A 14,551-nucleotide genomic window follows, 5' to 3' on the forward strand; every position below is an offset into this window, starting at 1 on the left:
ATAAGAATGAAACCTTCCTCCCCACCCCCACCCACAGTATGTGTTTTTAATCATTCAAAATTTGCTTTACAATAAAAGCTAACCAAAGAGTTAAGCTAAAAAAAACCCAAACAAACTGGGGAAGGGGGAGTGATGCAGGGAGGGGTAGAAACATTGAGTTCCAAACTACAGAGTCACACTTTATGTCATTTTGAAAAGTTTGTTCTTATCAGGGGACTGAACCTGGAAGACTGCCATCAATTTCATGGATCCAGCACTTCTTTAATATGTGATATTTTGAATCTTAAAAGAACAAGATAGGCATCGGATTTGGCATGACTTTGCAGAGCCCTAGCTCCCCAGACCATAAGCGCTAAAAGATGCCAAGTGGGACAGATTTCTGAACTAGAATGCCACCTAATCCACGTGATTCTTGCTGTTATTCTTGCTCTCAGACCTGGTCAGTATTATAAGTACCCCAAAACTGCCAGCTGAGATTGCAACAGGGTCCTTGAGGTTAAAGGTTCCCTTCTTTCCCACTCCTCCCCTTCTACCAATAGTGAAAATGTGGGTTTCCTTAGTTCTGCAGTTATTAATAATAGAAAGCCAAATGCATGCAAGACTGCTTAGTTCTCCTCCCCCAGTCATTGTGAATATCCATCTGTAGAAATAGTTTCCACCAGAACACTTACTGTTTAGCTAAGTGTACATAGTGATATTTTGCTGCTGAATTGAAGTTATCCTCCTTGATCAGTTTCAGTTTAAATAAGTAGGCACGGTGATGTTTTGCTATTGAATGGAAGCAAAACCCTTTAATTAATTGTACTTTGAATCTTTTGCTACTGAATGGAAGGAAGACAAGACAAGACGCCATAATCCAAAACAGGCGGAGAGTATTGAGAAGGCACTGAAGAAACCCTTATTTTACAGATGGAATCCAGATGGAACACATCAGAGATTCCACCTGGAAATATAATCATTTTAGAGGTAAATATTCATGTTATCTATCATAGTAGCTTTTCATCCCCATCTGCTATATTTGGGGCAGGGTATTTCATTTTTATTTCATGTGAGTTTTAAATGTTTCATATGCACACAAATGAACTCTGCTGCTTTCTTAGTAAACCTTGACACTGGCTGATTGGAAGTGAAAGGTCTGCTCTGCAAATGGGATCTGATCTGTTTCCAGACAGATAAGATCTATGATGTTCACAGGATCTGTCCTGTCTTCATTTGGAACATCAATCTAATGGTTTATGAGGAAGGTTTAGATTTGGCAAGAATGCATACAATACACGTACTGACATCTTTTCCTGGGTCGATTAATTTTACAATGTTCAGAATTCTGGGAGCAAGTTTTTGGATTTTGCAAGCTGTTCAGTGAGAAAATGTATTGTTTATTACATTTTACATCCCACCCTTCTTCCACCATGTAACCCAAGGCAGAAGGGCTCCCATGCAGGCACAGTCAAACACAGATCTGCTTAGCTTCACCATCTACCCTCAGACCATGTCCTGGGACAACAATAAATGTATCAGTGTTTTGGATTTCTCAGAAGCACAGCAGAACTGAGAAATCTCAAAGGGGTTTCAGAAACCAAGGAGCCACTTTAACTCCAACTATTCTGGATTATAATATCTATATATATAACTGGGATTAAAAAGCCAAACATTTAACTTGTTTGAGACCATCTGAAAACTTGTAATGTCTGCCAAACATTGATTAAGTACAGCTGCTTATATTAATCCACAGTTTAATTTATAAAGCAAGGCGGAAACAGTGTTCTGTAGAACTCAGGCAATACTCACGCCATGCATTTAAATCACTCTTATGCTACTTAAATGGTCATGACTTCCCTATGCATCCTGGGTACTGTAGTTTGTTAAATGTGCTGAGTTTTTAGGAGATGCCACCCCGCTCACAGAGCTACAATTTCAGAGTGGTTTAAAAGTAAACCCCTCTTCTCACAGAATTCGTGGAACTGTAGTTCTGTGAGGGGAATATAGATCTCCTAGCAACTCTCAGCACACTTAACAAACTACAGTTCCGAGGATTCTTTGAGGGGAAGTCCTCAGTGTAATAGTGCTTTAAATGTATTGTGTGGATGTGGCCTCAGTGATATCGTTCTGGAGGAAAAGGCAATCAGCATTTGAAACCTACTCCCTTAATTGTAAAATATGTCTATTATCTGATGCAAAAGGACCAATTTACACAACAAACTGGATATGCCTCTGTTAAGTTCAGAGAATGTGAATGAATGTGTTGCACAGCCAACTATAATCTGGTATGTTTTGGGTTTTTTAAATTAAAAAAAATGCATGAATAGCCTCCCTCTCTAGAGTCAGCAGGCATGATTTATGTGTCCAAGGTATTTTTTAGTTTACAAACATAGCAACTATAATAGTGGGTTATAACCTCAAAATTGCATAGAGAAAAAGAAAGTTCATTTGATAATTATCAAAGGATTGAGAATTTTATTGTAATTCTTATGGGTGGGATGCTTTTTCTTTTTATCTTCTTATTTGTTTTTGAGGTGGCCAAGAGGTGTCTGAGAATGTCCTTTATTTCATTCTATAAATCACCTACTGTATCTCTTGGCCTGCATTTTGCAAACTTCCAGGGTGGCTGCAATTACAGGAAATCTTAGCCAAGAGTATCCTAGGGTTTTGAGGAAGTGCCGGCTGAAAAGGCTGCAGAGATCCAATAAGTGACTGTAGAATGGAAGAGGACATTCACTCACACACAGTGGTGGCTGTTGCCAAGTGAGAGCAGTAGGGAAGAAAGCAGAGAGTAGGTGCAGACAGAGCCAGCAAGTGAGAGCGCCAGCTTATTCTAGTTATGTTTCCATTCACCTTCCTGCTGTTACAAAGACAACACTACATGGACTAAGTAGAAAGTAAGTTAGGAGGTGTGTTGCTGGCCACTGCCTAGGGCAGACTAAGGTTCTTAGACTAAGGGCAATGACCCTTTAGCCCTAATAAACCAGCCTCCACTGATCATGCACCCAGCATCCACCTTGTAAGTAAATGTGAACTGTTAAAATGAAATACAGAAGAATTTCTCAAGCATCTGGAGAAAGAAGAAAGAAATCAAACATACAACCTCTTTTGACTTGGCAAAGGCTATCTAGGAATTTGGGGGCAGGATTCAGCACAGCACAATTTCTAAAATGATAATGTTTCACCATCTATTGAAATATAATAACAACAATAGCAGCAGCAGCAACAACAACAACAATAACTTATTATTTATACCCCGCACATCTGGCTGGGTTTCCCCAGCCACTCTGGGTGGCTTCCAACAAAATATTAAAATACAGTGGTCTGCTAAACATTAAAAACTTCCCTAAACAGGGCTGCCTTCAGATGTCTTCTGAAAGTCTGGTAGTTGTTGCTCTCTTTGACATCTGGTGGGAGGGCGTTCCACAGGATGGGTGCCACTACTGAGAAGGCCCTCTGCCTGGTTCCCTGTAACTTGGTTTCTCACAGTGAAGGAACCGCCAGAAGGCCCTCGGAGCTGGACCTCAGTGTCTGGGCAGAACAATGATGGGGACGAGATTCAGGATAGGCAGAAAAAAGTACTTAGTCATACAACATAAATTTAATGTAAGGAGTTCGGTGTCTTGAGTTAACATGGTGATGGCCATTAGATGAAATGGCTTTAAAATAAAATTTGACATGGAGAATTTTCTATTTATCAGTGACTACTAGTCATGACAATTAGGAGAATGTATGAAGCAATGTATATCATGAATGTTAGTTGCTGCCTGGGAGTCACAAGTGAAAAAAGTGCAGTTGTGCTCATGAGCTACTTGTGGAATTCTCCTAGGTTATCTGGCTGGACACTGTGAAAATAGGATGCTGGACTAGATGGGTCTTTGGCCTGATCCAGCAAGGATCCTCATATGTTCTTGTCCTCATGGCTTCAAGAGGAAGTAGGCCGCTGACAGTCAGCTGCTGGAGAGCAACAACAGGAGATGACTATTGATCCTATGTCTTGCGTAACAGCTTCCCAATGGTTGACAGCTGGTGAATCTTGGGTACTGGACTAAGGTTGCAGCCCTATGCCTACTTGCCTGGAAATAAGCTCTGTTGAATACAGTGAGACTGATCTCAGAGCAGATATGTTTGGGTTGGGATTGTTCATCAAGCTTAGGTCTTATGAAGCAGGGCTCTTATTTTGTCCTTATGCTATATCATCATCCTCATCAACACCAACATCATCATCATCATCTTTTTCCTGATCCAAACTTGTCCTGCATTATCTACCTCCTGTTACTTCCATTCATCACTGTATTTCATTTGTTGCAAATTGTCAGACTGGGGGAAGGACTGAGACATGGGTGAAATGTATACAGCACTGCACATTATTAATGCTACATAAATGTGTAGTAGTAGCAATGATAAAAGTGATGCTAGTGGGAGGCTTCTTGCCTCTCCCCATAAAAAAAATGCTTTGTACAGAGGGAACTAGCATATTTATGAGAAGGCTTCCTATCATGGTGTTATACAACTACGTGTAAAGGAGGGTTGAGTTTTAAAAACAAGAACAAACAAATGTGTCAGAGCATTCAAAACATACAAAACTCAACTTCCATGACTAAGTGGAACAGTACTGATAGGACCATACTGGGTGGCTGGCTTTGTGACTGTCAATGGGAGGGGAAGGAAAGAGTCACTAAGCTAACACTAATCAAATTGCATTTCAGAATGACTTTGAAATTCATCTGCAAACAGCATTGGGAGGAAACCAGTCAAGCCCTACAACATTCGTCCTTCTGGGATTTGGCAATTTCCTTGGATTGCGAATTCTCCTCTCTGTATTATTTCTTGCAATCTATGCATTGTCTCTTGTTGGAAACCTCCTAATTGTTTTACTGGTTGCAGTTGACCAGCATCTTCATACTCCCATGTACTTCTTTCTCATGAACTTGTCCTGTTTGGAGACTTGCTACATTTCAACCATCGTACCCAGAATGCTGGCTAGTTTCCTTACTGGGGATAGGTCCATATCCATTAAGGGGTGCATCACACAATACTATTTCTTTGGTTTCTGTGCAGCCACAGAATGCTATCTTTTGGCCATGATGTCTTATGATCGGTATTTGGCAATATGCAAACCTCTGCACTATTCAACCATTATGAATGGTAGACTCTGCCTCCAGTTAGCATTCACGTCTTGGATGTGTGGCCTAGTGACCAATACTATAATTACTTCTTTTATGTTGGAGCTCACATTCTGTGGACCCAATGAAATCAATCATTTCTTTTGTGACATATATCCAGTGGCAAACCTCTCATGCAGCAATACGCACCAAGTAAAACTTGTAACATTTATTCTAGGGCTTATGGGAACAGGTCCTCCTTTTCTACTAACTATAACCTCCTACATCTGCATTCTTCTCACTGTCCTGCGAATTAAATCCAAAGCTGCTCAGCAGAAAGCCTTTGCCACCTGCTCTTCCCATCTGATTGTTGTGACACTTTTCTATGGGTCAATATTCCTTGTCTATATAGTTCCTGAATCAGTAACACCGAGTGAACTACACAAAACCTTCTCCCTTTTCTACACCGTCCTAACACCCACCCTTAACCCGCTGATATACAGTTTGAGAAACAGAGAAGTGAAGGAAGTGCTTTTCAAAACTGTCAGAAGATTCAGCAACAGGGTTTCATAGGTTCACAATGTTTTGATAGATAAGATTAGCAGACCTTCCAAATGTCCCTATTTTCCAGGGACAGTCCCGATTTACAGAAGCCTTTCTGGTTTCTGATTTGATCCTGGAATATCCCACTTCCCCTTAGGATGTCCCTGTTTTCATCATCTGTGGGTTAAACCACAGAGCCTAGGACTTGCTGGTCAGAAGGTCGGCGGTTCGAATCCCTGCAACGGGGTGAGCTCCCGTTGCTTGGTCCCTGCTCCTGCCAACTGAGCAGTTCGAAAGCACGTCAAAGTGCAAGTAGATAAATAGGTACCGCTCCAGCGGGAAGGTAAACGGCATTTCCGTGCGCTGCTCTAGTTTGCCAGAAGCGGCTTAGTCATGCTGGCCACATGACCCGGAAGCTGTACGCCGGCTCACTTGGCCAATAAAGCAAGATGAGCACTGCAGCCCCAAGGTCGGCCACGACTGGACCTAGTGGTCCATGGTCCCTTTACCTTTACATGCACGTGCTAGAAGAGATGAGATCATAAACTGTGGAATTGAACCAGCTGCAAGGTCGTTAAGATTGGAAATTGAGAGACTTCATTTGGTGCAAAAGACGTGGGGGGGGGAGGGGAGCCTATGGCTTCTTTATATAAAGTTTTCTTTTCTATATTTATGATTCAGTAACCCTCCTTTGAATGCTAGTTCAAATTATGTATGTACAGGTGAGGAGAGATGAAAGTGGATTGCAGATATGGAATATAACATTGAATGGAACTGTGTGTGTAAAGAAAAAGGAAAAAGGAAGGGAAGCTCTATTTTGCAAAAGGTTTATGCTGGAAACTTAGAGCTGACTCTTCCCTATCCTTTATTATTTGCGGACTGAATTGAATGATGCTAAAAGTACTTGGAATTTAATTTAATTGGAAGTACAACTGCACATTTATCTCTGGCCAAACAGAGGGATGAAAGGAATCTGCAAGCTTGCCAAGGAACTGATAAGGTTCATTACTGAGTTATTTGTAGTTTGACCGACCACTCTCCTTCCCAGGCTGAGAGGGAAAATGGTGAAGACAGGTTATGTATTGGGACAGTGTGAATTTTGCAGCTGCTGTTAAAGTTGCAAAACAGTGAACCATGGGACGGAGCAATGGAGAATTTCTGAAACAACAATGGGATATTAGCTCCACCCAAGGCATGATCGAGAACAGCAACAACCAGGAAAAGACAGACATAATATTTTACAAAGCCAGGAAGAAACATCATGGAAGAAAGATTGCCACACACAGGAAGAACAAGGATACAGTTTGAATGCCTCACTTGTAGATTTATATATTATTTAATGTGTCAATAAGAATGGAAGTTGTTAATATTGCAGTTGTTGTATAAGGGATTGTTATTTTGATGGGAGTGTAACTGAAATTAATAAGATTCTGGAATGCAGAAATAAAATAAATCATCCAACCATCAATTCTAGCATGTGGGGGGGCACTTAAATTATATAATTTGGTATTTGAATGATTGGTATTACTAATTGTATTATAATTTGGCATTGTTATAATGAGGCTATTATTAGAATGTAATTGAAAACTAATACAAATTATTCCCACCCAAAAAAACCACATTTTTGTGTTTCTGCAATCTCCCTTAAGTCTGCTATTACCTCCCTCTTGTGTGTGAAAGTTGCCATTTTGACTAAGCAAAGTCACACACTTTAAGAACGTGTTTGCTGTTAGAAGAAGAACCACTTACCTTCCAGGGAAGTGGTGAATGAGGCCTAGCCCCCCCCCCGCATTTCCTATCTGAAGAAGGGCAAGGGCCACCACCAATACACCAATGGGACACATTGCCTACACCCTCCACTGTCCTGAGAAAACTCCTTAATCCCAATTTTATTTTATTTTATTCTTTTGTAGATTTACAACAAGGATAGCACACAACAATACACAAATTTTAGAAAGAGGCAATGGAATTCCATTGGAATTCTTCAGCTTCTCTAGCTGTGGCACAAGTACTAACAAGAAATTATTTTTTAAAAATTTGTTTTAGTAAATTATACCATTACTTTCAACAGCTTCCCTGGTGACTTACAAAGAGGGGTTGGTGGGAATGCAATGCATGCAGGTGGTCCCAGGTTCAACCCCAGACATCTCCAGGTAAGCTCGGTAGTGTCTGAAATCCTGGAGAGTCACTGCCACTCAGTGTAGGAAATATTGAGTAAACAGACCGGTAGTTTGACTCAGTATATGGCAGCTTCCTATGTAATACTGTCACGCTGTGCAAAGATTTTGCTGCAGCTTACAACAGATTGAGGTTGAATCCTAACAAGACAGAAGTACTGTTTTTGGGGGACAGGAGGCGGGCAGGTGTGGAGGATTCCCTGGTCCTGAATGGGGTAACTGTGCCCCTGAAGGACCAGGTGCGCAGCCTGGGAGTCATTTTGGACTCACAGCTGTCCATGGAGGCACAGGTCAAATCTGTATCCAGGGCAGCTGTTTACCAGCTCCATCTGGTACGTAGGCTGAGACCCTATCTGCCTGCAGACTGTCTCACCAGAGTGGTGCATGCTCTGGTTATCTCCCGCTTGGACTACTGCAATGCACTCTACGTGGGGCTACCTTTGAAGGTGACCCGGAAACTACAACTAATCCAGAATGCGGCAGCTAGACTGGTGACTGGGAGCGGCCGCCAAGACCATATAACACCGGTCTTGAAAGACCTACATTGGCTCCCAGTACGTTTCCGAGCACAATTCAAAGTGTTGGTGCTGACCTTTAAAGCCCTAAACGGCCTTGGTCCAGTATATCTGAAGGAGCGTCTCCACCCCCATCGTTCTGCCCGGACACTGAGGTCCAGCTCCGAGGGCCTTCTGGCGGTTCCCTCACTGCGAGAGGCCAAGTTACAGGGAACCAGGCAGAGGGCCTTCTCGGTAGTGGCGCCCGCCCTGTGGAACGCCCTCCCATCAGATGGCAAAGCGATAAACAACTACCTGACATTCAGAAGACATCTGAAGGCAGCCCTGTTCAGGGAAGTTTTTAATATGTGACATTTTAGTGTATTTTTCATCATTGTTGGAAGCCGCCCAGAGTGGCTGGGGAAACCCAGCCAGATGGACGGGGTACAAATAATATATTATTATTATTATTATTATTATTATTATTATTATTATTATTATTACTTCATCATTAGCGGAAACAGACATAAAAAGCCACCCAGTAAAGGTTAAGGTAACTGAGCCAAACCGATAGCTTTTCTGACAGTTCTGTATAGGGCCTCCTTGACATCTCTATTTCTCAGGCTGTATATGAGGGGATTGACCATGGGGGTTAAGACTGTATAAAAGAGAGAGAAGTATTGATGAAGTTCCTTCAGTATGTCAGTTGTGGGAGCCATGTAGACGCTGATGAGAGACCCAAAGAAGAGGGTCACTACAATGAGATGGGAAGAACAAGTGGAGAAGGCTTTTTGCCTCATGCCTTTGGATTGGATCTGGAGGATATTGATGATGATAAGCACGTATGAGATCAAGGTAAGTAGAAATGGGGGTATGGTATCCATGGATGCCAGGATGAGGGTTGCAAGTTCCACCACATGGGTGTCACTACAGGAAAGCTTCAGCACTGGGGCCAGATCGCAAAAGAAATGGTCAATTTCGTTGGCGCCACAGAATGATAGCTGCAACTCTAGAGAGGTTATGATGGTGTTACTTAGAAAACCACTTATCCAGGAGCCACAAATAAGCCATAGGCAGAGCCTACCATTCATGAGAGAGGTGTAGCGCAGTGGCTTGCAGATGGCTAAATATCGATCGTATGACATCACAGCCAGGAGATAGCATTCAGTAGATGCTAATGAACCAAAGAAATAGTATTGTGCAATGCAGCCATTAGCAGAAATGGATCTCTCTCCTGTTAGAAGACTGAAAAGCATCCGGGGAAGAATGGTTGATGTGTAACAGATCTCCAAGCAAGACAGGTTCCCTAGGAAGAAGTACATGGGAGTGTGGAGGTGAAGATCAGCCAGAACTAGCACAACAAGGAGGAGATTCCCAGCCATGGTAATAAAGTAGATTGCTAGGAAAGCCAGGAAGAGAAGAGGCTGCAGTTCTGGGTAATGATCAACCAATCCAAGAAGAATGAAGTTGGCAATGGCAGTTTGATTTGTTCTGTTTTGCAGTTGCTGCAGGGAAAGAAAGGAGGTTGTGAAAGAAAGAGCAGATTTATAACTATTCATTGATTCATATGATTTGTATATCCTGCTTTTCTGCTCAAAGCAGCTTACAAATAAAAAGTAAATATAACAGCACCAATAATTAAAACACAAAATAATGAAATGGAAAACAGCAGCAAAAGTAAAAGAGCAGCACTAACAATATAATAATAGAGGACCTATTTCATGTCAAGCTAAAAGTTGCAGGTAGCTACAGAAATCTGGCACTCATCATCCCTGGCCACTGACAATTTTGGATGGTGCCCAAGGACTTGTAGTCCCCAACATCTGAAGGGTAGGTATTATGTTAGCTGTTTTTTTCAATATAACATGTATTGACTGCTTCCATGGCCTTAACCTACTATTTCCATAGTGAATCTGTAAATACTATAATTTTCTCTGAAATGCAAGGATTTTTCTTTGCTGAGAATTATCTTTCGGTGGAAAATATATACAGCCCTGGTAAGAGGATATTAGAGACATCATAAACAGGCGGTGGTCATCACCACATTGGTTCCTTCTGAGAGCTTAAAGAAGCATCTGGTTGGCCAATCTTGGAAATAAAGTGATGGTTGAGCTGGTCTGCTCTAGAAAGGCAATTCTTATTCATATGAACTAAAGGTTCTGCTTCATATAGGAATTCCATTATGCCCCACCCCCTCAGGGTGTGTGTGCCAAACTATTGGCTATTGGTATTCCTTGTGTTACTTCCACTCAATTTCTCACTGGAAATGAAAACTCTGTAGAACCTACTATGTTGGAGATTAACTTTTGGATTTTTTAAGGCAACCATTAGGAAGAAGGTCTCTATTCTGTACCTATGGGCTCTTCTTGAGAGCCACACTGCTAGAGAATGGGGATGCAGCCCTACACACAGATTGCTTAAAGTCCCATGAAATCAATGAGATTTAAGTAGCTTACTGTGCAGAACTTTAGCTTGAGAATCAAGAGAGGTCAACATCAATGGCAGAAGTTGTGCAACATCACATTCTTTGCAACTGAGCTCGTATCCAGAGCTGACTGAGATTAGCATGCTTGCATTGCTATGTCAGGAGCAACCATTACTGCAGACCTTCCAAGTGCCCTATTTTCCAGGAACGTCCCTGATTTAGAGAAGTCGTCCCAGTTTCTGATTTGATCCAGGAATGTCTCGCTTTTCCTTAGGATGTCCCTATTTCCATTGGATAAATGTTGGAGGGTATGGAGTTATCCAACCCCCCAAGCCATCTGAAGGTAATCCTATATAGGGAAGCTTTTTAAATGTTTAATGTTTTATTACGGTTTTATATATGTTGGAATCTGCCCAGAGTGATGGGGAAAACCAATATGTTGTGTGGGGTATAAATAGTAAAATTATCATTATGGAATGGGATGTCCCTATTTTCATTGGATAAATATTGAAGGTTATGTTATTGCAAGACATTACAAAGAACTGGGTAAGGATATCATAGCAACAATGAATTCAATGGGTGTACTCTTAACATGGATATGTTTGGATACCACCAACCCATTTCAATTGCATGCAAGCAATTTGTATTCAGAATTCCCCTGTTCTCTAGCAGTGGCTTGCAGCTACAGTACATATGAATAGGTTAAAAACCATATTGCAAATGATTACATAACAGATTTTGAAGGCCACTCTTATTATCTAGATTTGCAGGTTTGCAGGGTAGAAATGCATTCTGAAATAAACCATGATCAGTCCCAGATTTGAACAGCTCTTTCATGAAGTCCAACTATCTATCAACACAGTATTACACAGAAGATCAAAGAGAGAGTGACTGGCCATACAAATGTGGTTTCTTTCTCCATTGCAGCATATAACTTTGATAGCAAGTAGTGGGCATTTTCTTTCTTTTTTAAAATTCTTTTTGGTACAAATTATTTGTGGCAAGGATAGCCCTTTATAGTGCCCTTCAGATGTTGTGGGCTACAAATCCCACCACCCTGACCTATGACCAAACTGGCTGGGGCTGATCGGCGTAATGGTCCATAATATATTGAGGGCATCACAATGGATGTCTCTGCTTTATGGGCTGCTAATTAGACATCCAAAAGCGCAGTTGCTGCTGTTTAAACAATTTGATTATATGCTTTGGTACAGGACTCAGATGGTCACTGTCAAAACAACAGGTCCCATTAGGCAGCTTTGGTACCAGTCAATTGGTGTGATTGTCACACTCTCTCAAATATATAGAAAAGGGAATCTCACTCTCCACAGGTTGGATGGGGGGGAGGAGGAAGAACTATTGTACAAAATTGGTTTACCTCAAAGTTGATTCCATTTGGAGGGTGAGTGTTGTGGGTACTTCCTTCACCCATTTCTGGGTTTGGAGATCACCATGTACAATCCTTTATACACTCCAGGTAATCTTCAAAAGAGCTGTACGTTCACTGTACTGGACCTTGGGAATCTTAAGTGAATAATAGCATATAACAACATCTCCCAAATATTTCGTTCTCTCTCTCTCTCTCTCTCTCTCTCTCTCTCTCTCTCTCTCTCTCTCTCTCTCTTTTCTCCTTCTCTGAAATCTTCACATCTGTATTTAAAGCTAAGCAATGTCGTCAGCTACTTGAAAGAAGAAAGCATTGTGTAGGCAAGGTATTCTTTTAAGTGCAGCACTGTTGGCATTCCTTCAAGGGGAAAAGAAACCATAGGGATGGTGTCCTTAGAGGGCAATTGCCTCTCACACAGATGTGAGGGTTTAATGTGTTTGTAATTGTCTGTACAAATGGGAAAAAGCTAATCACCTACTCTTACAATCATATCAGAATCCAACCCTAATCTATGGTGGCTCTTCTATAATATATTTCATTTTTATTGAAAAAGAGTTTTAATTTACCTATTTTAGATAGTACTTTCCTTTAGGACATGCTTTCTCTTCTCACCATGGAAAACCACCCAGCAGTCTTGGAGATGAATAGCAGCGCAGCTGGGTTGGGCTGGGGAGAGATCCTTCCAAGCTCATTGGTATTTAGTGGAGGCAGGTAAGGGACTTAGGGCATGGTCAGCACCTGGGGGTTAGGCTGGGTGAAGGACCCTTCACTAACCCCTTCCTCCCAGCTTGGGAGGCTGGTTGATTTGGTGCTCTAGGGCAGTGTTTCCCAACCGGTGTTCCGCGGCACACTAGTGTGCCGTGAGACATCGGCTGGTGTGCCGTGGGAGGGAGGCGGGCGAGTCGGGCGGTGAGAGGCGGCGGCGGCGAGGATCCGCGTCGAGCCGGGGGCGGCTCCGCGGTGGTGGTGCCGAGCGGCGGGGCAGCGCGTGCAAATGGAGGAGTGCGAGACAGCGGAGGAGGAGGAGGCCGGCATGTCCGGGCAGCAGCAGCAACAACAGCAGCAGCAACTCCCGCCGCCGCCCCCTCCTCCGCCCGCTATCGCCGCCACCACCACAACAGCCGCCGCCGCCCCAGCTGCCGCCGTCCCTCAGTCCCTCGCTCTGCTGCCTCCCCCCCACCCCCAAAGCTTGGAGGTTCCCCGGCAAGGGGGAGGGGGAAAAAGTGAAAACTTTCACTTTCGTGCGTCCTCGCGGCGTGACGCTGCGCGCTGACGTCACGGGGCAGTAATGGTGGTGTGCCGCGAGATTTTTTTGATTAAACAGGTGTGCCGTTGCCCAAAAAAGGTGGGGAAACACTGCTCTAGGGATCTGGCATGCACTGCTGGCTGAACAGCAGGGGTGGCTGGCACTAGTCAGTTCACACACCCACAGCTCACTTTATGCATACCCTTCAAGTGTTCCGAATTTCCATGGACAGTCCTGGAATCACAAAAGCCATCCCAGCTCTGATTTGATCCCAGAATATCCCACTTTCCCTGGGGAGGAAGTTGAACCGGTGCTTGTCCTGAGTGATGAAGATGAAGGCAGTGGCAGCTGCAGGACAGCATCCCGTTGCCCCTCCATGGACTCTCCATGGCCATGATTGCTGGACCCCTCCCTCGGGCAGCTCATTGCAGTTGCTGGAGAGCAGGCAAGGAGGAGGAGAAGCTGCCACCACTGAGGCCCAGCCTCATACAATGCTCTGGCTCTGAGGGGCAGGCAGAAGGTAGGGCTGCCCTGGGTAGGAAGAAAGGGGGAGCGGAGCGGAGCACAAGGAATCTAGATTTTTTATATTTCTTTTTAAAAATGCTTTGTGGGTCAGCATCTAATCTTGCCTCTTTCTAAAATTTATTTATTGCTTTGTGTTTTCCTTGTTGTAAATCTACAAAAGAATAAAATAAAATAAAATTGGGATTAAGGAGTTTTCTCAGGACAGTGGAGGGTGTATGCGCTACATCCCATTGGTGTATTAGTGGTGGCCCTCGCCCTTCTTCTGATAGGAAATGCTGTGGGGTGAAATAAATGGGTGGTTGAGGAGGGTCAGTTGGCAGGGAGAAATGTTTTCATTGGAGGAATGTTAGAGGGTATGCAAGAGAAGAAGAAGAAGAAGAAGAAGAAGAAGAAGAAGAAGAAGAAGAAGAAGAAGAATAGTAGTAGTAGTAGTAGTAGTAGTAGTTTGGACTTGATATCCCGTTTTACCACTACCCTAATGTGAATACAGTGGTACCTCAGGTTACAAACACTTTGGGTTACAAACGCTTCAGGTTACAGACTCCGCTAATCTGGAAGTAATACCTTGGGTTAACAACTTTACCTCAGGATGAGAACAGAAATCATGTGGTGGCTGCAGCGGGAGGCCCCATTAGCTAAAGTGGTGCTTCAGGTTAAGAACAGTTTCAGG

General features: G+C 43.0%; 3 protein-coding genes across 3 annotated transcripts in view; 1 reads left to right on the top strand and 2 right to left on the bottom strand.

The window, feature by feature from the left end:
• LOC308571672 (olfactory receptor 2AP1-like) overlaps nucleotides 1-14,551 on the bottom strand; it is a gene marked incomplete at both ends in the record, with an annotated part of 295,033 nt that overhangs the window by 32,751 nt on the left and 247,731 nt on the right. The window lies entirely within an intron of this gene.
• On the top strand, nucleotides 640-7,102 carry LOC308570495 (olfactory receptor 10A7-like). Its single transcript, XM_081165395.1, has 2 exons — nucleotides 640-966; nucleotides 4,689-7,102. Exons 1-2 carry the CDS (start codon nucleotides 910-912, stop codon nucleotides 5,655-5,657), a joined length of 1,026 nt encoding a protein of 341 aa, XP_081021521.1. The 5' UTR covers nucleotides 640-909; the 3' UTR covers nucleotides 5,658-7,102.
• LOC308570628 (olfactory receptor 5AP2-like) lies at nucleotides 8,847-9,857 on the bottom strand (the record flags this gene model as incomplete). The annotated part of the gene is made up of 1 exon (XM_081165543.1): nucleotides 8,847-9,857. The coding sequence occupies one exon, from the start codon at nucleotides 9,855-9,857 to the stop codon at nucleotides 8,847-8,849; it is 1,011 nt and encodes a 336-aa protein (XP_081021669.1).

This window comes from Podarcis bocagei (genome assembly GCF_964188305.1).
Source record: "Podarcis bocagei genome assembly, chromosome: 13".
NCBI classification, from domain to species: domain Eukaryota; kingdom Metazoa; phylum Chordata; class Lepidosauria; order Squamata; family Lacertidae; genus Podarcis; species Podarcis bocagei.